We start from the raw sequence: 23,076 nt of genomic DNA, 5'->3' as shown, positions 1-23,076 counted from the left end.
CAACTTTTGTTTTTCACTGCTGTGCTTTAAATATGAGGGTGTGAGTACAGAGGCTCCCTTGATAAAAGCACACAGAACACTTTAAACATGTAAAAAACCTCTTCCAGATTCAGCCACTAGATGGCGGAACAATGCAAGCGTAGGATGTAGGATGCAAGCTCTACTGAACACTGATAGGCTACAGAATACAGCCCGGCATGCCTTATGTGGTAAGCGTGAAATAAGATAGGAATACTTACTTTTGCGGGACCACAGGCCTGTGAAAAAAGGGAAAATCATATTATTTAAATATGCATTCTACAGAGGTCTTGTTTTCGTACACAAATAATTTCCAGTATAAACCCATATTCACAATCCAGAATATTACTATTATCCGAGTTTGTTTTTATCAAAAAGTAAATGTGTCTTCTAAAAATAAGAGCGCCGAGTAACTCTTCCCTGTGAAGTATACAAATGGACTTGGAATGGGTCCAGCCACCCTCTCGTTAGGTGTCGCTGTGCATACTCCCCCCTCCCCCCTCGCCCATCTCTCTACCTTCAGCCCCAGCGGAAAAGTGAACAGAAAGGGGCAGATTTACAAGCCCCTTGTGCCACCTTTGCGTCACTTTTCCCATGTAAAAAGTGGCGCAAGGGGCTAGTAAATCTCCCCCACAGTGTTTTTTAAAAATATTTTGTATTTGTTGTGTTATACAGCGCAAACTTCACCCAATTTATTTTATTTTAATTTAATGCGATTTTATATAGCGCGAACATTACCCGAAGGTGTCAGAGCGCTTTACAAAAGAACCAGTTGCGTTACATAAGGACTTTGGTTTACATGAGTTACACTGTACATATGGGGGATGATTTGAATAAACGGTGCCAAATACCAGCCGATTTACAAATTAATTTAACTGAGGCTGTGGCGGGGCCTTGGGGTGTTTTAGGGGGTCTCGTGCCAAAAGCTACCTAAGAGGCACTCTGCCCCTCTCCACGCCCCTCCCGGAAAAAAAAACCCAATGGGTCATTTAGGCTGTCTCTGGTGTCCTGGGCTTGTTTTCACACCTTTGAGTGGACATCAGCTGCTTACAGCCTCTGAAAACGAGCTGAAAATCCACTATTTGCAGTGGTTTTCACCTCCCTGCCGCCGTGTGATTTAGGCTCCTCACCTGGTGACCGTGTAATGGGAGATGAAATTGTGTGACAGATGGTGGCACCGGTGGCACAGAGGCAACAGGGGGCTCTGCAGGGCCCCCTTTATTTCCTCACCGCCACAGTTTTCATGGCAGGCTCACCGCCATGAAAACTTTGGCGGTGAGGAAAGTCGTGATATGCTTGGCGGAGCCGCAGCGGCAAACTGGCTTTGCCAATACTTGTTTTCTTTGCAACAGGTTATTACAATTTTACCATTGCAAGATGGTTGACACATTTGGAAGCAATGTGTCGGCCATCTTGGAAGACTGATAAGGTAAGGCAAAAGCATTCTAAGACTGCCATCCATGCGGCTGCGTGAACAGACACTTTTGAATGACTTTTGTTATACTCTCAGCGATGAAATTCAAGGATGACCACCTATATTTGCGTTTGGCCGTTCGTGGGCAGCCATCTCCGTATAGTTTTGTTAATCTTTATTACAAAAAGCATTGAATAAGAGCCAGTATGGACATGCTACGCATGGATGCGCACACACACAAGCGGCAGCACCTATGCACATGTGCACTGGCAAAAGGCTGTCAGTACACTTCCAGCAGCAAAGAGATGAAGTGTGTTGGCCCTTGACCCATGCTGAACAGTATGGTGAATGGAAGCTAAAATGATTGACAGTACAAACGACCAATGGAAGCAAGGGGCTGACCGAAAGCACCTTTATATATGTATGTTAATATTTGCTTTTTTGTTGTTGTTGATTTTTTGGGAAAACAAAAGGCCTTTTCTAATGCTAGACCTGCAAAAGTGACCTCCCCCAAAAGTGAACAAAATGTGGGGGAAGGAGAATGCTAGAGCTCTAAGGCTGCCTCGCGGTGTATGCAGAGCTTTTCAGACCCTAAAGTAAAAAGATAATCGTTTGTATGTATATTTCTCCAAATGGTCAGGTCATTCTAGTGGAGTAACCTGAACTTTACAATATTAATGCTATGGAGAAATTTCGGGCCTCGTTTGCAAGCCCATTGGGCCGCCGGTGCCTCACTTTTTTCAACGCAGGACGATGTGCTGGCCCATATTTATAAGGCCACTCAAAGCCACCCTACATGACTTTTCACGGCCTTGGAAATATGGGGGTTCCCACGCAACATCCATGGAATCTGACACATTCCCAGATTTACAACGTTTTGTAAAGCTGGAAATGAATTAGAATCCTGGAGGCATAAGGAGGCGCAATGAGGAGAAATACTTTTATTTCTCCTCGTTGTTTCCCTTTCTATGTGAAGAAAATGCCTTTGAAGATTGCTTTAGGGCTGAACGATGTCCCTTCCTACACAAAAACAATCATCCCGTCAGCGCAGGCACCGTTGCAGCATGACGCCAGGGTGTCTGCGTTGGCGCGTGGCTGCTGGTTGTGCGCCATTGCAGGGGAGGAGGAAAGGAATGCGCTGTATCTTGTAGAAGCGACGCATTCACGCCCTTTTATTCTGATGCACAGGAAGGCCTGCGGGCTGCAGTGCGTCAAAATACAGTAAATGAGGCCCTTTGTTTTTGGTAATTTAATGTGTATGTGATTTTGTACAAACCTTGAAACGACAGTGATAAAATTAACAAAAGCAGATAATAATAATAGTAACAGCAATATTAATAATAGTAATAGTAATAATATTAATAATGCAGCCTGCACCCAGCACCCCTGCTCCGCCCCGGCCGTGGCCGCTCTTACCGCTGCGGCTTTGGTGGTTGGCTCACAGAGTTGGTCGGGGGCTGTTTGACGTTGGCGGGGGGAACCATCACGAGCAGGGGCTCCCGGACTGGGAGAGGATTACCAGGCAGGGGCCTTCGAGGTGGATTCTGCTTTGGAATGAGCTGTGGAACAAAATAAAAGGGTGGCATTAAAGGACAGTTCATCAACGCGACGTCAGGCCTTCCCGCTGGCTGTGCGTCTGAGACCTGGTGCAGGTAAAGTGTTCTTGGGGGTGGGTTCCGTGCTCCCCTCTTTTATGCTGAATAAGGTAAGTGCGTCATAATATGAGGCTGTGGTGCATTAATGCTCATTGGAGGCTCAAACAGCGCAATACAACGTCTGAATCTCTCTTTAGAGCATTCAGCTTCCAGTTCTGGAATGTGTTTTTTTCACCGGAACGAGCACTGTGGACATTTACTCCTCATCCAAGTCTTTCATGCGTCTCCCTCGGATTGAGCATTGCGCAGCTCTAACTGTTTCTCCTCCCCTTGTCTCCTGTGGGGGAGAACATCCAATGTGCTACAAGGGATTGAGATCTGCGCACCACTGGGTGATCCTTGTCTTTGTGCATCCGGATCACTCGTAAGTACGCCTGGGCCAACATAACAGAAATGCTCCGGGGGTGCAACGGACGTTTGCGCTCCCCCGGGGCACTTTGGTATTATAGAAGGGGCAGCAAATGCCTGTGTGACCCCTTCTGAAATACAGATAGCGCTGGCGCACATGTTCCAACACTATCTCAAGCATGTATTTCCTCATTTGCATTGGGGCGTGGCCCCATACAAGCGAGGGAACCTCTTTGCCGCTGCTCCTGCACCGTTTTATGGACGCGAACACAGTGGTAAAGAAGTTGTCAGGAGGCTCACTGATAGTACGCCATAAAAGGGTGATGCACTGACAGTGCGCCCACTGATGGCAGCACAGTCACTCACTGCACCCGCCTGCAAGGGGATATCTACCCCCCCCCTTCTTTAAAGTGTAGGCGGGTGCCACCTGCACAGTGAAACATAAAGCAGAAATGAAGCAGCCACTCCATATTTCACTTGAATGTGCATTCAACCTAGTAGGGCATGCTTTCCCTGTTTGCGTACAGCGCACCTGTTCGAAGGGCACTGCAAGTACCTGCGGTGTCCTCACGGGTCTGGTCGGAAGAGGCTTCTTCGGAGGTAGCAGCTTTGACTCAATGTCTGCAGTTTTTGCTTGCACCAGAGGAGATTTCTTGACAGGCGGCGGGGGTCTGCTTGGCTTCAGCTCTGTCTGGGGTCGAGAGACCGGGGTGGGAGCAGGGCGGAGAGGGCGGACAATGTTTACTGGCTGGAAGCCATTTTGAACTGCACCTGCTTTAGGCTGAAATATCTCTTTCACTGCCTGCATGGGAGGAAGAAAAACAAAAACCATTGCACCAGCTAAGGTGAAAAATGAGAAGAGACGCAGAGATCAGGTGGACAGGAACATGGAATCACGGAATGAGTAAGGGGAAAGCATGAAGGCAGAAGAAGCATAGATAGTAGTCGCAGAAAAGAGGGCAAAGGAAAAGGCAGATGGAAGAGTCGTGGAATGGCAAAGAGAAACTTTACAAAGGACCTTCATGGCTGGAAGTTGTTTATTCAGAACTTGTTTCACTGGTATAGAGCAGCTCTTCCTTCTTAATCACCTCTAGAGGCTTGAGGAGTGGGTAAAGAGAAATAAGATGAGTTTTTCAGTCAAACCTCGAGGCATATTTACAATGCCCCTGAAACACCTTCATGCCACCAGAGCAACACTTTTGTTACGTTCAGGAGGTGCAGTGTGCCGGCCCGTATTTACCAGGCCACGCAAAGCAACCCTGCATGGCTTTTCATGGCCTTGTAAATATGGAGTAAGGCAATGCCTTACTCTGCGTGGAAGAGGCATTCCATGGATGCTGCTGTGGGTGTTACCATGTCACACCCATGGTTTTTGACACTGTCCCAGATTTACAACATAGCGTAAATCTGGGTGAAGCGCCAAAACCAATGCCTTCTCAAAGCAGGTGTAACAAGGAGTTATGTTCACACTTCTCCTCGTTTGTTCCTCTTTCCACATGTGCTGCATTCTGCTGCACACAAAGAATGAGGCAACACCTCCTTTCATAGTTATTGTGCAGGAAGATGTCCCTTTCTGCACAAAAAGAAATCATGCCAACAACACAGATGCCCTGGCCACGTAGTGCAAGGGTGCCTGCTTTGGCGCTGAGCTGAAGTTTGGGCACCGGTGCTGGCAAAAAGGACAGGACTGCATTGCATCTTGTAGATATGGCGCACTCCTGACCTTTTCTTTTGACGTAGGGCAGCACAGCTAGAAGGCTTGCAGTGTTGCCCTACACCAAAATATTGTAAATGTGCCCCCTAGTTGGTTAGCCTCTGTGTTTTATTTATTTATTTATTTAATTGATTTTCTTATAACAAACAGACATGAGTCTCAATATGGCAATATGACATTAGTCGTTACACACGTTGTACAGAAAATTGCAATCAGATCATCGTTACGACAGTAAGATCATCTTGGTACCGTTGCATAAACTCAATTATCCTCATCTCTGCTCTTTAATCCCAAGTGTTCCTCCCAAAATAGCCTCAGTGTTATATCAATGTCGAACTGAAAGTCAGACTGCATCGCTCTCAGTGTGGCAGCCAGGGGATGTTGTTATCTGTACAGTCGTGTCCTGTGTCATGTCAGCCGCTGCACTCTCGTCACTCGTCTTAGTGGCAAGGTAAGTGTTGTATAATTCCCAGAAGTTTTTAGGTCTACTCCGTGGAGGTAGGAGTTCACTAAATTGTTCAGTCTGTGTACTACAGTATATCATGTCTCGTGACCACTGTGTGATCGTGGGAACCGTGCCACGCGACCAGCAGATTGCCACCCTGCGTTTGGCTATTAGCAGTCCCATGTCCACCAGTCACGGACCCTTTTAGGTATCAGTTTAGAATAGCCAGTAAGGCCAGTGTTGGTTCCGGAGTTGGTGTCAATTCAGTAATCTGTCCCAGCTCTTTGAAGACTAAATCCCAGAAGGCAGAGATGCCAGGGCAAGACCAGGCCAAATGAAGAAAATCAGTGTCACTTGGGGAGGCCGGTCATCGCTTCTGAGGCCGGCAGGGATCTTCTTACCAGGCTCGTCAAGAGTAACCAGCTCACCTCTCTTCATTCCTCAACCGGCTGGGTCGCAATGATGGGGGATCCACCTAGCTCGGCCGGGGAATCTGCTGACACGCAGGGGTAGTTCGTCTCACCACGACAACTACAGGCTGCGGCTTTGCATCTCCCAAAAGGCCTCAGCAGTCCGAGTGTGTTTGCTTCGCTGCCCTCTGGGTGCTAGGCATTTAGGACAGCTCGGCTGACTCACCAAGCCGTCCGACAACTACCGAGGGTCTCGACAGGTGTTACGTCCCAGTCAGCTGCAGGATATTTATCGGATTGTGCGTTGGCGGATTGGAGCGGGTTGCTCAGGCGCCCATCTTCTCAGCTCGCAAGCACCGCCCCACCCGCTTAGCCTCTCTGTGGATGGTCCATGGGGACATGTCCATAGATTAGATTGTTGTCCTTCGAAATGTGTTCTGAATAGGTTACTGCTTGCATGAGCTATCCTGTTGTATGTTGTGAACGAGGGACCTCACTTATGTTTTTTTGCTGTAAGTCAGTGCAGCAGGGCTTGCTGCTGCACTGCCCTATGGCAAAAGAAAAGGACAGGAATGCGCTGCATCTATTAGATACGGCGCATTCCTGTACTTTTCCGCTGCGATGGCGCTCAATGGGATGCCGTGCGCCAGAGAAACCTTCCTGCACAAAAACAATCACAAGAGGCTTTTTCCTCTTTCTATGTTGTTGCAGAATGCAGCGCACATAGAAAGAGGAAAAACGAGGAGAACTAAAGATATTTGTCCTCGTTGTGCCTCGCTTACACCTCACCTAGGGAGGCGTATGTTTTGGCGCTGCCTCAGACTTACGATTTCTCCTAAATCGGGGGCAGTGTCAAAAAGCCATGGATGTTGCTGGGAACGCCCCCAGCAACACCCACGGAACACACCTTTCACGAAGTATGAAAGGGGCTCATATTTATAAGGCCATGATAAGCGACGTAATGCGGCTTTACGTGGCCTTATAAATATGCCAGTGGCACATTGCGCCACCGGAAGGTGAAAAAAAGTGACGATTTGGTGGCGCAAAAGTTCAGAAGTAGTTTGTGGCTCCTTGAGGGTGAAATTGTGAATGAGGCAGAGGAGTGTGACGGGGACTTGGGCATTAACAGTGAACCGGATTTAGTCCAGTTACTGGTCTGATGAAGTCCATCGTCCAAACATTTACATAACGACAAATGGTATCCAGGCGCTAGCAACCAATTCTTGAACCAGATGGCCTTACCAGCCTTTCGTCATTCAGAAATACGACTTGTACTTACACCTTGTGGCCCAGTGTGTGTTTGTCACAAAGGCACCACAAGGAGAATTTTCAGGAAGCCATTCTCAAATTTACATTTTGTGTGGTCTGGACCCTTCAGGCTAATAGCTTTATTAAAGCTAAATAGAGAATGTATTACTTCATTACATTTTATCCAGAAAAAATATATAGAATAATAAAATGTATTTGCTATGAATGATATGTTGCGGGTTGTAATATCTTGTTTCGCAAGTCCTTTGATTTTATTTTGCATTTGATTTCCTATTTGTCTCTTTCTTGTAAACAAATACGAAGCTCTGGTTTTTGAAATTATAAATCTTGAATTAAGAGAATTATTATTATATATTGTTGTTCCTAATGTGTATTAGTGATAAAGATAATTTTTTGGGTGTATCATGCGCGTATGTTCTACATAAACTGTGTACATTGCTATAGGTATGGCCACCTGCAGGTCACTATTTATAAAATGCTGCTATTACCTGGACAGGAAATGTGATATCCAGGAACATTAGACAGCAGAGTGATGCCTGCTTGCAAACTTCTGATGGGGTTAAGCTCGGTCTGATGGCTTAGTGGACTAATGCGCCCACTGCAGGGGCCTGTGTTTGACCTCGTGGTCGCAGGTGCAAATCCCAATGTGTCCACTCAGCCTTTCAACCTTCTTAGGTCGATAAAATCAGTATCGTTGGGTAACAATATACATCTCTTATTTGGCACCAAGTTGCCCACGGGTGAACGTGCACTTTACAAATGCACATTTTATGTTAATCTTGGCTCATGAAAAAAGCAGAAAAGTACTTAGCGCAATGGTCATATTCAAACTTTTAGTAATTCTATATATTTTTACAAGCTTCGTAAAGCCATCCTACATCACTGTCTCCAGCGAAGCACGGCGGGTGGATTATAAACAAGGCTGTTTCAAATGGATGCAGCGCCCTACAAGCACTCAGAAGAGGACAGGCCACGAGCACAGGCCCATTCAAGCAGCAGGCATGGACTCCTAGCAGGAAGTGCTTGGGTCTTACCTTGATATTGTTGCTGGGTTTAGTGGAAGAAGAGACAGTTTTCACAGTGAACGCGGAGTTTGTGTGGCCAGTGTCTCTTTTTTTGCGATTCAGGGCTCCGTTCCCGCTGGAAGAAAAGAGAAGACGAGCACAGTCATTAAAGAGTTTGGAGAGTGAAGTCTACAACCTGCAGAGCAGATTGGAAGGTCCACCACAGATCACATTCACATCAACAGGGAACAAAGTCAGAAGAACTGAGCCTTGAGGAGCAGTCCTGTGCCTGGCTGCAGTTGGTAATCAGTGTCCCTAGGTGAGGGGGCACCTATGCCCTTGGTGACTCACTGCAGTACATACTGGGGTAAGATGTACTAAACCATCGCGCAGCGCAGTGCAGCAGCTGCAAATGCTGCGCTGCGCGAGGAGAGCAGGCGAGCGCCATATTTACGGAAATATGGCAGTCTCCTCCCCTCCCCCAAACGCCAGAGCAGGAATTGTGCTGCTGTGCGCCACGGACACACCTTCACCTCATATTGAAAGGGTGTCGGCATGAGTCTGGCGTTGGTTTTGTACGGGAAGGATATCCTTCCAGTACAAAATACTGTGCTTAGGCTAACTTGAAACCTTTTCCCACTTTATATGTGCGCTGTACAGTGCAGCAGACATGCAAAGTCAGAAAAGAAAGGAGAAATAAAAGCATTTCTCCGTGATATCGCCTGTTTGAATTAGGCTAAACAAGTTCTGTGCCTTGTAAATAAGGCATCCTTTCGTGTGATACTTAGCGTGAAAGCTGTAAGAAAGTGGCTCTGTATATACTGTACCAAGGTAAGGTACAGGGTGTACAGAGTCCACAGTCCACAGAGGTTTGGCAGAGGTTAAAGTTAGATATAACGTTACTCTATAAACTGCTAGCTTGGTCGAGCAGTAAGGCAGTATCAGAGGTGTAAAGCATTTGTTGTACACACTCAGTCAGCAAATGGTCTCACACACTTAAGAACTGAACTCTAGGCCAATGGTTTTGTATATAAGAAATATATGGTTGTTTTATTTTAGAACCACAAGTAGGTATAAAAATACTTTCTCAGACTGAGATGCTTTAGTTATATACTTTCAATAAACAATAGACGTTTGAATGCAATAGCTACAGTTGTTGCAATAGGCAACACAATTTAAACACAATTATAACATTGAGCTCAATGGGGAATTTAAAGTAAATGCAATGTCAATTACTTTACGTATGATTTTCTTACTCAGGACTGGATCCTGGATTCAGCCCTGGTGCATTTCCTGTAAACAGTTGAAAGAAATCGTTTTTGTTACACAGGCAATTTGTTAAGGAATATTTGTATGTTTCAAAAATCGACACTTAGAAGAATTTCTGGAGAAAACCAGGTAATGTTATCCTATGGAGGAAAATCAAGTTATCGGTAAGTTACAGCTGTAATTGCTTTTCAGGGTCAGTGCTAGGCACCAAGATCTCTCCTGGTAATAGGCGAGTAATTTCGTTTTCGTTGATCGGACGACTTTTAGTGAATATTTTAAAGTTTCAAAAATCGACACACAAGAAATTTCAAGTGAAAACCAGTCAATGTTACCCTATGGAGAAAATGCAAGCTATCGGCTTTCAGGTAAGTACTCGACTGGCAGAGTTAAGGTTCTGGGGTTAGACTCAGGGGTCTCCCAGGGTCAGGTAAGTACAGTTGTTACACCCTCAGCGGCACAGGGGGGTGCAGAGAGAGTAGGCCAATGTTAGCCTCTGGCGGGTAGGGGGCCTTTGGTTGGTGGCTGCTAGCAGGAAGGCCATGTGGCTGTGGGAGCTGGGCTCCTGGTCACTTACACAGGGCAAGTGGGGAAGTAGGTTAGGACAGATGCTGCACTCCCAGCAACACTCGGGCGGCTGGGTTCAGGGTGCTTTTAAGCCTTCGGGCGCTCAATGTATTTCAATGGGAAAGCTGCAAAACGAACAAAGGCTGCAAGCTCGGGGACGAAGATTCTTCAGGTGTGACCACCACTTCGAGAGGTAAGTTGAGAAGCTGGAGGAGGGGTGGACACCCAGGTGTTGGGCACAGGAGGCCATGGGACGCCGGGTGCAGGGGTGTCTTTTGGCGTCGGGAAATCTTACCCTCAGCTGGTCGCGGTTGGGAGAGGTCACTGGTTGTGAGGCTGCAGGAGTCATCAGGAGCATGGAGGTGGGTCCTTGGGTGCTGGATTCTTGGTCACAGTCACCGGGGGGATGTCCTTGTGGTCTTTGTTCACTCAGGCACAGGCAGGGCTCGGCGCGTGCAGAGTGTGCTGGATTCGCGGTTCCTGGCTGGCACCAGGGGTTATTGCTGTTTGAGCAGAACCACTGCTCGTGGGAGTCCCAGTCTTTAGATGAGCAAGGCAGTCAGGTCCTCCGGGGTTTTTGAGGTTGCTGACCATAGAAGACGCCGGGATTTAGCAGGATCAGGTTCGAGGGTCGACAGGCCTGTAGGGCTGGGGCCAAGTTGGTGTTGTCCTCTTGTTAGCAGCTGCCCGGCAGGTCTTCTTTCATGTTGTTCTTCTTCTTGTTTCAAAATCGGGATCTGAGGAAGGAAGGTTCAGGGCGCCCCTAAATACTTAATTTAGGGGCGTTACAGGTAGGTAGAGGTCAGGGACCAATGAGTCCCTTCCCTGTGGTGGGTACACCCCCTAGCCTGCCACTCTCCAGTGGGAGGGGGTCAGGAGCCTAGTCCTGATTGGGTAGGGCTCCCCATCTTCAAGATGGCGAAAGCCTGGAGTTGTGTTTCACCTCGCCTCCCCCACCTGAGGGGTGGGGTTGGCAGATGCTGGCATACCCCCTTTCCTCACTTGGGTTTTCCCGCCGATCTTCCCACCAGAGAGGGGAGCAGAACCAGTGGGGGCCAGTTGCTGAGTACAGCAAGTGGCCTGGAGAAGCTCACAAAGGCGGCATGCCTTTGAAGCTTCCCCTGCCCATCCTGGGGGAGGAGACCTAGCACCTCACCCAGGATGTTCATTGTTGCAGGCCCAGGAGAGCGGATGGCTCTCTACCCAGGGGTCCAGCAACATGTCTGCTGGGTGGCAGCCTAGGCAGCCTCTCAGTCAGGACGCTGGTTGTTGGTTCGTTTCAGGGAGCACCTCTAAGATGCCCTCTGCTGTGCTTTTTACAATAAATCCATCCCACACTGGCATCAGTGTGGGTTTAATGTGCTGAGAAGTTTGATACCAAACTTCTCAGTCGTCAGTGCAGCCATCATGGTGCTGTGGAGTTCGTAATGTCGACCTCCCAGCACCATATACTCTTAATGGCAACACTGCACTTACAGGGCTCAGGAATGGACCTGGGCACTGTAGGGGTACAGTGCATGCACATGTACCCTCACCACTGGCATAGGGCACTCAGCTAAAGGGGTGACTGAGGTATGCCAGGGCAGTGGTTTGTGGGCATGGCACACAGGGATGTGTGCCATGTCGTCTCTGTGTTTTGTTCTGCACCCAGACACTCAGCCTGCAAAGGCAGTGTTTGTGTGTCAGGATACAGGGCCTCTAAGGGTGGCACAATAAGTGCTGCAGCCCTTAGGGGCCTTCTCTGGTCACAGTGCCGTGGGTACCAATGGTACCATTTACCAGGAGTTGACATGTGACCAGAGATGCCAATTGGGTTTAGGCTTCAATGCAATTTTAGGGAAGGAACACAGGCCCTGGGCACCTGATTGGCAGGAGCCCAGGGCACACTCAGTCAAAGTACATCAGCAATTCAGCAAAAAGTGGGGGCATACCATGCAAGAAAGATGGCACTTTCTCACAAAAGGGACGGGCAATGGGTGTTGCGGTGGGCGTTCCACCGCAAGACCCATTGATTTTGACGCAGCTCCATATTTACAAGTGCGGTGTAACTATGGGGCAGCGCCAAAATTAAGACCTGGGAAAACCTGGCCCTAATATGGCGCAACAAGGAGAAATGTTTTATTTCTCCTCATTTTTGCTGTTTTTATGGGTGCTGCATTGTGCAGCACGCATAAAAAAGCAAACCGCCATGCATGATTGTTTAGGTACAGGAAGGTGTCCCTTCCTATACATAAACAATCCTTCCCCACAATGCAGGCACCCTTGCACTACGGTGCAAGAGTGCCTGCGTTGGCTCTAGGCAGTTAAATTTAGCGCCAGCGCAGGGTAAAACACAGGGCTGCACTGTATTGTTGTAAATACGGTGCAGCCCTGCGTTTTAGGAGTGACAGAGTGCGGCATTAAGCCAAGAAGGCTTACGCCACTCTCTGTCACTTCTTTGTAAATACGCCCCTTGGTGTTCTGGAAACCTATTGCAATCCTGAGATTAAACTTGCATCTCAAGTATCGTAAAGCTCAATTACACCTCTCACTGTTGTGTTTGATGCAGAGGAGCTGGCAGTAGGCATTTATTTATCTATATATCATTTATTTATAGGATTTATAAAGCGCTCTCCCACTGACTGGTATTCTAGAGCTAGCCACAAAAAACAGCGAGATACAAGAGCTAAAAGTTTGAAATAGCCGCAGAACAGGAAAGTTAATAGGTCAGATATTCAACATCGAGACCAAAAACTTAGATTACATACGAAAAAGCCAGGTCTAAAGGGCCTTCCTAAACTGCAACAGATCGGTTAAGGAGCTCAGTGAGGCTGGTGAGGGAAACAATATGGACGTCTTAGCTACCAGCCGCGATCACCTCGCTGGGTCTTAATAAGTGTTGATGCTTTGATGCTATCTGAAATAACAAGCCATGAGGGTCTGAAAGACGAGAAACTTGGGCGGGGTGCCTCATGCCTTGCACTAGCTTCCAAAGGCTTGTCTGCAATGGCCTTCATCGCTATTTTCACAACAGCGATGGTTCGATCAAGGTGGGCGTCTATATTGTCCACAGACTTGGGCTCCCAGCTCATTTCCTCCATATATTTTTCTACGGAGCCTATGTCGATACATCAGTGTCGGTGGGGCTGTAGATTCCGAATAGGGGAGTCGTTTTTGTGGGTATCTCAGACCACGACTCTAAACACTTTAATTACAATGGGGCTTGAATTGCTTTCTTTAAGCCATCGAGAGCAACTTTAGAAATTTTAAGGCTGATCAAACACGCTCAAGTTATTTCAGGTGGAACACATTTTGTGGCATTGTCGATCACTCTTAGGGGCCTGCGTGTTACTAGTGACAGAGAGGGGGCATCCATCCAGAGCGATCGGGAAGGAGAGACAGGGGGTTTTACACAGTACTCGTGAGACTTTCGTATGAGGGGAGGTCTTCAGTGTATCCTCGTTCCAGTAAACAAATAATAGTAGCAAGTGTCTTCTTGTGATTACCCAGACACATTTAATAGTGATGTAGGCGCGTGGCATCAGTGCCCAGGAGCATCAAGGGCTCCTGGAACCCTGAGTATTGCTTTATTTTGCTATGAATACACCAGGCAGGGGCCCCAGTTTTCATGACTTCACAAGGTTAATTGTTTCTAGGTCAATCACTTTCTTTCACTCAATCAATCAGGGGGCTTATAAAGCGTGCTACTCACCCGTGAGCGTCTCAAGGCGCTGGGGTGGGGGGGGGGACAGCTCCGGATCAGTCGAAGAGCCAGGTCTTGAGGTCCTTCCTGAACGTGTGCAGGGTCGGGAGCGTCTGATGTTCACAGGGAGCTCGTTCCAGGTCTTGGCTGCGATGTATGAGAAAGCTCTTCCACCTGTTCTGCGTCTGCGTCTGCGGATGCGAGGGACCTCTGCCAGGGCGAGGTCAGCGGAGCGGAGGTTCCTCTTGAGTACGTGGAAGGAGACTCTCTCGTTGAGGTATTTGGGCCTGATGTTGTTAAGGGATTTGTAGGTGTGGATGAGGAGCTTCAAAGTGACCCTCTTCTCGACGGGGAGCCAGTGGAGGTCTCGTAGGTGTTGGGTCAGGCCGAGGACCTCTGTCTTCTCCTACTTGAGCTTCAGCCAGCTGTTGTTCATCCAGGCTGCGACGTCCTTCATTCCTTCATGGAAGCAGAGTCTGGTGTCTTCGGGGTTTTTTGTGAGCGAGAGGATGAGCTTGGTGTTGTCGGCGTAGGATACTATGCTGAGTCCGTGCTGGCGGACGATGGCGGCGAGGGGGGCCATGTAGATGTTAAAGAGCGTTGGGCTGAGCGATGATCCTTGGGGTACTCCGCAGATGATATCGGTGGGTTCGGAGAGGAAGGGAGGGAGTCTGATCCTCTGGGTTCTGCCGGAGAGGAAGGATTGGATCCAGTCGAGGGCAGTTCCTGCTATCCCCGCATCGTGAAGTGTGGCTGCTAGCGTGCGATGAGAGACGGTGTCGAAGGCTGCAGAGAGGTCTAGGAGGGTGAGGGCCGCGGTGTGTCCCTGGCCGACTAGTAAGCGGATGTTGTCCGTGGCGGCGAGGAGGGCGGTCTCGGTGCTGTGGTTGCTGCGGAACCCAGATTGTGAGGTGTCGAGGATGGTGTTCTCTACGATGAAGATGGTCAGCTGGGCCTTTAGGAGTCTCTCGGTGACTTTGGCTGCAAGGGGAGGAGAGAGATGGGCCGGTAGTTTTTCAGGTCTGTTGGATCGGCCATTGGCTTCTTGAGGAGGGGATGCAGCCTATGCAAGGGTGAGGCTAACAGTACTCCAGGAAGCATTTGACTTATGCCCTCGGATTAGAAGATCTATGCACAGGGGCTTAGAAGACCATAAGCAACCACTAAGCACCCTCAGAGATAACTGTCCAGCATAGCTCTCAACGCACTCATAGGTAATGCGAATAGTGAGGTCTAGAACATGCAAATACACCAACAGGGACCCTATCCTGGGGAACAGTGTGCTACAAAGACGACCTGTAACGTGGTTATGTCCCAGTCTTACTTTTTAAATTGCACCGCTTTTTAACTGTTGCTGTCTGCCAGCCGTAGAGTCTTTGGCTCAGTCTCTCGAAGGGGGCCCCGGAGGCTTCAAGCAGTGATTGCTCACACTTTCTGTCTCAGCCTGACGTGGCAGGAGTCTTCATCTAAGTCTGTGCCTGCTCCCCCACTGAGCGCAGGGTAGGATGCTCACATCCACACACAGACTTGAGATATCACTGCAAAGAGACCTAGAGCACAGTGCCGTTGACCCAAATGGTAATAAGGAACTGTATAATTTGAATTTTGAATTTTCGGAAATTTGTAAGGCGCACGTACACTATGCAGTTTCTTGGCGCTAGAGGGAGTCCTGGGCGTTATGGGGGCACGGGAAGCTGAGGGACTAAGGACTGAAAGCTTGCTGGAACAAAAGGGTCTTAAGGGACTTACGGAACTCCGTATAGGAGGGAGAGAGGTGAATGGAGAGCGGAAGGGTATTCCAAAAGGTAGACGCGAGGACTGAAAATTTCAGGCCGTCCGATCTTTGTTTCTTGAAACGGGGAATGACAAGTAGGGATTTAGTGGAAGAGCGAAGATCTCTAGAAGGGAGATAATTGGTGATGGCAGAGTTGATGAAAACGGGAGCTGTGCCCGCCCGAGCTTGAAAGGTAAGGCAGCCAAGTTTAAAAAGGGCCCGTTGTTTGATGGGAAGCCAATGAAGGGCGATGAGAAGGGGAGAGGAATGGTGAGATTTAGATAGTCCATGTACCAGGCGAGCTGCCTGGTTCTGCACCAGTTGAAGGCGTTGAAGAGCATAAGCGGGAACACCATTATAAATAATGTTTCCATAATCGATCTTGGATAGGATCACAGCCATAACTACCTATAATGTTGTAAATAAATGCATTTTACCTTGTTACAAGTAGCATTCATTCATTGGTCCTTCAGCGACTGCTTGTGCACAATTTGCACTTAGTGCAAGTACATGACACACGAGACACAAGAGCAGATTCAGCCTTATAGCATGATGCATTTTTTGCAGACATCCTCTGATGTGGTGGAAACATTTATTTTAATATTACAATGTAGGCGCCCCCTAACTGAGATACCGTAAGTGTAACTAGTGCGCTGAGATGTGGGTCCATAAATGTGACAGGTATGGACAAACACGGCCCAGCACTCACTGTGCCATAGTGCTCCAGCTGAAGGCCTCTGGCAAGGCCCAGGAAGGCTGAAACTGGTATAGGATTTCATGTTTTTTAAATTATTTTTTATTATTTTTTATTTTACAGAGTTTTATATAGTGCGAACTTGACCCGAATCAGGTATCAGAGCGCTTTACATAGCACCAGTTGCATTACATGAGGACACATTCATTTTTGTCAGGCACGGGGAGATTCAGTGATTTGCCCAGAATCACAGGATGTTTAGCGTCATTGCCGAGACTCGCACCCAGTTCCCCAGATTCGAGGTCGGACGCCCTAGCCGTTAGGCCAACTCCTCTCCCATGTGTTCTCTTCAAGAAGGCACCTGGCTGGCAGTGCGGACTGGACTGTTTATATTGAAGTAGGACCAAGTCTGACTTGTATTCGGCTACCCTAAATGTTTTTGTTTTCCTTATTGCAACACCACAATGATTACACCACATTACCTGCTCAGACAATCCTTCTGAAAATGCTAATCTCAAGGAGATAAAACACACTCACGTCAGGCGGTCTGCATCACAAATATACAGTTAAGGAGACAAAGAGCTTGGGAACAGCAATGTAGGCAACCAGGAAGAGAAACTTTTCTTTATTGACAGGCAGCATCCCCCCTGCCCACTCACCTGTACGTGGCTTTGCTCTTCTTCAGGACCCGGTTCACAAAGGAGTTATCTTTACGGTAGCAGTAGTAGAGCACACCAGCCACCAGAGGAAGGACCACCATGAATAACACCAACAGAACCACCATGAGCACCGTATGATCTGAAGGGAAAGATGGGGAGAGTCAGCACTACTGCTCGTTAACCAAAACTGCTGCACTTGTCGCTGTATACATACTTAGCACTGTGCTTTTCCTTACCGAGGGGAAGGGAGACACCGGCCGACGGGTCATACAGCAATGTACGCATTCAAGACTGCTCACCGCAGAAGTTCCAGACAGAGGGTAAAATACCATTCTTTCAGAAAATGCAAGCTTTCTGCACCTTAGGGGCATATTTACAACTAAAATGGCGGACCGCGGCTTCAAGCCAAGAAGGCTAACGTCGCGCTCCAATATTTTAGAAACGCAGGGCTATACCGTATTTACAACAATACGGTGCAGCCCTGCGGTTCCCACCGCGCTGGCGCTAATATCAGCTGCATAGCTCCAGTGAAGGCACCCTTGCACCATAGTGCAAGAGTGCCTGCATCGGGGGAATGATTGTTTATGTGCCTGAAAGTATCCCTTCCTGCATATAAGCAATCCAGAATGGTGATTTGTACAACGCAGCAAACATAGAAACAGCAAAAACAAGGAGAAATAAAGCATTTCTCCTCATTTCACCTGTTACACTGCCCTTGTAAATATGGGGCAGCGTCAAAATCAATGGGTGTTGCGGTGGAACGCACACCGTAACATACATTACGAAACCCTTTCATGCTAAGTATAGTCTGAAAAGGGGCCTCATTCACAAGGCGGACTTAGCCATGTTAAGTGACTTAACGCCACCTTGTAAATAAGGCAAAGGGCTTATCGCCACAGGAATGTCGATAAAAGTCACGTTCCTGTGGCGATAGGGGCTTGTAAATATGCCACTCAGTTTCTACACTACTGGACTCCTCCTTCCCTTTAAGTCCAAACATGATCTACTGACTCAGAATGGACCTCACTCAGGGGTAAATTTACAAGCTCTTATCGCCACAGGAATGCCACTTTTTTTACGTTCTGGTGGCGATAAACCCTTCACCTTATTTACAAGGCAGGGTTAAGCCACGTTAATAAGGCCCCCTTTCACGCTATGGTTAGCGTGTAAGGGGTGGGCAATAGGTGTTGCGGTGGACATTCTGCGGCAACACCCATTGATTTTGATGCTGCCCCCTTTCTTATGCATATGCCCCTCGATGTCTGCCTGGTTGCTGCTCGATGATCTGTAATGCAGTAAACTCTCTTCATACAATCTTCATGTAACAGGAATGACACCTGAGAATCTCGGACGAAAGCTAAGTTGTTGTTCTTTATGAAAATTTGCAATTAGCTTATTATATCTATTTCACATTTATTTGGGGAATTTATAAACAATAAATATGGGAACAATGACAGTTTCCTTTTCCACTATCTTCCCTTCTGAGAGACCCAAGTTGATCCCAGAATGTCTCTTCATCACTAGTAAAACTGGCCTACTGAGGCCACATCACAGTGGAAAGGATAAGAAAATGAGGACACATAAAATCAAAAATAGATACCAAACTAGACAAGTTAAACAAAATGGTCCATAAGCTCCAATATCTAATGGATGCAGGGAAGCAAAGATTATCGGAACTTGTAAAATATTTTTTTGTGCTGACTGAATTCAATAGATAAACTACTTCTTCAGTTAAAGAACATAAGGCATAGAAGTTAGACAATAATTTGCTACTAGTTTTTTTTTTTAGTATTCTGGTTTTCTCTAATGAGAGTTAATGCATCAATCTTCTGTGGAACGTGTCCTGCCCTGATCCCCCCTGGAGTTTCCGCAGCCCAGACAAGATTGTCCCCGTCAGCTTCGAGAAGCGAACAGAGGCATCTGACACAGCCCATAACTGGATTTGGTTCATCATCTTGAGACATCGTCGTTGATTAGAACTTGCACCGCTGTGTGCTCAGAATATCTTGCGCAGGGCTCATCGGGGCTCTTTGATTACTCAACCACTTTTTTAAAATCACACGCTGCCCCTGGCACAGCTAACCTCACTGAAATATAATATGAATTCCCCAGCACACTTGATATAAAAGCAACAACAATTTCAGATGTTATTCACATGTAATTAAGAACAAAACAATGGATAAAAATTATTTCTATGGCCTTTTATTCCTTCTTCAGGCTTTAAATAGTGAACTGTTCTCAAGCCAACACGCGCTTCGTCGCCTCCGTAGGGTTGTACATGCGACGTTTTCAAGGCTTTATAATTCACTTAAGCGCAGTATTAAGTGTGGCAATAATTCCAGGCCACACTATCCTGTGGCGCGAGGCACTAGTAATGCTGGTGGGCTTTAATTATGAAGTCACCGTTTCTCTGGTGTCCTTTAAGAATTCTTCCTATGAGCCGCCGATCCGCGTCCTCTTTCCTCACGCCGCGTTTCCGCGAAAATTATCGCCACATTTAATACTGCGCTTAAGTGAATTATAAAGCCTTGAAAAAGTCGCATGTACAGCCATACGGAGGCGACGAAACACATGTTGTCTTGAGAACAGTTCACTATTTAAAGCCTGAAGAAGGAATAAAAGGCCAAATAAATAATTTTGATACATTGTTTTGTTCTTAATTACATGTGAATAGCATCTGAAATTGTTGTTGTTTTTACATCACATGTGCTGGGGAATTCATATTATGTTCTCTGGTTGCAAAGGCCACAATTTTTAGAGAGGCAGGTGGTTCTCGCAACCCTACAGCACCGTAACTACAGCTGATACGAATCATATATTCTCAGTGGAATTACCCTTTTGGCGCCTGTACCCTATTAACTATACCACCACCTCTATACATAACCTCACTGAAACACCAGTTTCAAAAGTGCATGGAGAATATTCCTCACCAGCGAACGCTGGAGAATAGTGCGGAGAGAGATGTGAAAGACTACTGTTGGCAAATGAAGGTGTTGAGGGGCAGAAGTAGTAACTCCATTCATATTGATGGTCTATCGATTGTGGGAACAGTCCCATCCGCAGAGCAGGAACAAGGAACTGAGATTTGACGTTCAATTTCAGTCTCTCAGTGAACCTGCAGAAAATAGCAATTGTGAACGGGTCTAACTTCCCAGGTGCGATGCTTGGATTAGGCAATATCACATATAGAATTGACTGGAGTGCTGGTCCTGTCCCTTCAGGACATTTTCTACCCGAATGCTTCTATAAGGGGAGTCTGGATGATCCATTTCTGGGCATTCAGATTGAGTCTAAATCTAAAGTAGCAATGGCAAAAGGGTATACTGTTCTGAAATCTCAGTTCCAGGTGCCTAATTAGGGGCCTGGAACATTTCTGATCACCAGAAGCATTAGCTTGTAGAAGCAAGTGCCCTCCCCCACCAAAAGGTGGCATTCTTCATCATCGGGCAGCTCCTCATTGGGCCGGCGCTGCAATCCTCAACGGGCTCTTTAAGGGGGCTCTTTGCTGGAGATCTTTTCAGTTTGGAAAAGTGATACTGGGAATAAGTATTGTATCCCTATTGTAATAGTGGTAAGTTTGGAATAAAGTGTGATCAAAAATTGACCACAGATATTTCTAAAGGAAAATTTAATTCAAGTGATAATATCTATGTCAAGTTTAATAAGTAAGGGAAGCCTGAGAAAATGATGATCCTAGCGCCTCCTGGATGGTAAGGGTGTAATCCAATGAATTATGTTAGTTATAGGTATAAGGTTGACATGTTTCATGCCTATATCGTCAAAAGAGATCGCGTGGAATTCTTCACCAAAAACCTAAAGGTGGACCTAATTTTCACTCTAGGAGAGTAAGTTTACATCCCGTTCATTAACCCACCCTGCGTCCATGATTCCGAAAGTGAAAAACACCTGGAACCGAGATTTCGGAACAGTATGCCCTTTGGCTATTATTGTATAAATTGGCAGACAGTACATCGAACCGACTAATTCTCTGTATCTATCCACTTTTGAGAGAGTAAATCTTAAACCGACCACAGTAGACCTACGGGTAACTAACTCCACAGCGTCAATGCAAGAACCCCATGACCCGTGATCAAGGTTTACTTAAGAAAAGAGCTAAAATACTTTTAAGCGCTTCCCTCAGTTAATGCAGCCATGGAGCCCTTCGCTCACGGATAACAGGTCGATCTGCCATGCACGAGCCGGATGGAAAATGCACAAAGGGAAAGCTGTCAAAGTGCCTATGAAATACCCTGGAGCACTATGTCCCTGATCAGCCTGAAAGCCATATTCAAGATCTCACCTCTCAGCAAAGCTACCAAGGAAATGCTCCCTCTGTACACTGCGCGATCTAGACTTGTCATTTCCAAACGCTGGTGCTTGTCACATGCGGACTGGGCACATTTCTACACCATCGTAGCATATGTGACTAATCCAATGGTCCAATACACTGAGTGACCTGAGCGCTGTGGTCTCAAGGGGGCACGTTGTGGATTCATAATACCTAAAGACCTGATAGACAGGTGCCAAACCAATGGAATGGAAACATTAGAATGAGCTTCAGATTCGGCAGCATGAACAAGAGGCAATGTGCCATAAATGAGAGAACGTCGAAACTGAAGATCTTAAAATATGCTGGGATTATTGGAGACCCCGTTGGAACTACCCATACAGAGTAAAGGGAGCAATGTTTGGAAGCAAGTTTAATAGAATTCTTTTCTTAAATACAATGTTTTGCTGATGGATGGGTGACTATTTAATGTTAACCTTCTCCCTCTGGTTTCACATGCAGGATTAATCAATAGACAGGGTTTGCATGAGTTGGGTTTGGGGCACGCTTGACATGATATGAATCTGTTATTCTGTTGGGCTCTTACTCAGAGTGAAGAAGTTCGATGGACTTCCCTCTTCCTTGTTAGGGTTCTTGATGTCTATCAAACAGCACTCAACAATCTGCATTGTTGCACAACATGCTTACAGTGTCTCTAAAAATGTCCTGGCAGGCATCTGCTAATTGCAGACTGATCACAAGTGAACCTTCTAATGTGAACTCTCTCGCTGCAAGTTGAAGCTGCAGCACTAGTATTCAGCGATAAACGTTTCGGACTAGGGACTAGGGCTGTTGACATAAACATGGAATCGAGGCAGCTAGAAAGCTCTACTTCGATAGCAAAGGACAGTGGTTGGGTGGGGAGCAACTATTCCACACTCAGAAAGCAGGTTCCAGAGCTGAGAAAACTAGTACTTGTAAAACCACCCCCAGCAACGTGAGCGGCTGAGGGCTTCTTATGACTAAATTCTGTCTCCTAACTTGAATTTGTTTATACAGTGCCTATTTTAGATCTTGGCAGACTGGTGACTCCGTCACAATGGTGACAGATAGCCCGTCCACTGAAATATAAATCCCCGTCCACCGAAATATAAATCCCATAGGATATAATGGGATTTATATTTCGTCAAACAGGATATCAGTCACCGTAGTGATGGAGTAACCCGTCTGCCGAGATCTAAATCAGGTCCTTAGCCTTGTCAGCACCAATTAGAATTTGACTGCAGATGTTTAAGTGAAAGGAATATGCTACTTACCAGTATGCATCTGTTCTTGGCATGTAGAGCTGCAGATCTATACACTTTTGCATAGATCGCCATCTGGTGTTGGGCCCGGATGTTTGCAGTTTGTTTTTCTTCTTGGACAGTCTTTGGAAGTCACGAATTCGGTGACTCCTCCTTCGGTCCGTACTGCGCATGGGCTTCGGCTCCATCCTCAGATTGTTTTTCGCCAGCAGGGAAAAGATGGAGCGCAGTGATAATAGTAAGAAACCCATGTGTGTTGTATCTAAATAAGATAGACTGGAACGGATACAGGCAGCCGGGGAGGCGGGTGGGCGTGTATAGATCTGCAGCTCTACATGCCAAGAACAGATGCATACTGGTAAGTAGCATATTCCGTTCGAGGCATATGAGCTGCAGATTATACACTTTTGCATAGATTATATAGCAGTACCCAGCCCTAGCGGCGACCACCGGTATCCGTTGCAGTGGTTTGAAATAGTGTCTTTAGTACAGCCTGGCCCACACTAGCTTGTTGTTTGGAGTGCACGTCTACACAGTAATGTTTTGTGAAGGTGTGCGGTGTTGACCATGTGGCTGCTTTGCAGAT

The 23,076-nt window shown here is 47.0% G+C and overlaps 1 protein-coding gene across 2 annotated transcripts in view; it reads right to left on the bottom strand.

Moving 5' to 3' along the window:
- LOC146863385 (disintegrin and metalloproteinase domain-containing protein 33-like) overlaps nt 1-23,076 on the bottom strand; it is a 460,898-nt gene that overhangs the window by 3,459 nt on the left and 434,363 nt on the right. For both annotated transcript variants that reach the window (XM_085642820.1, XM_085642819.1), the window contains exons 19-23: nt 16,920-17,058; nt 8,308-8,413; nt 3,992-4,237; nt 2,849-2,991; nt 240-257 (exon numbers count right to left, since the gene is read on the bottom strand). In XM_085642820.1, the coding sequence (XP_085498946.1) occupies nt 240-257; nt 2,849-2,991; nt 3,992-4,237; nt 8,308-8,413; nt 16,920-17,058 (652 nt within the window). The remainder of the gene's footprint in view (nt 1-239; nt 258-2,848; nt 2,992-3,991; nt 4,238-8,307; nt 8,414-16,919; nt 17,059-23,076) is intronic.

This window comes from Triturus cristatus, chromosome 2_2 (genome assembly GCF_964204655.1).
Source record: "Triturus cristatus chromosome 2_2, aTriCri1.1, whole genome shotgun sequence".
NCBI classification, from domain to species: domain Eukaryota; kingdom Metazoa; phylum Chordata; class Amphibia; order Caudata; family Salamandridae; genus Triturus; species Triturus cristatus.
Note: the sequence above shows the minus strand (reverse complement) of the source record. Positions and strands in the feature narration are given on the sequence as shown.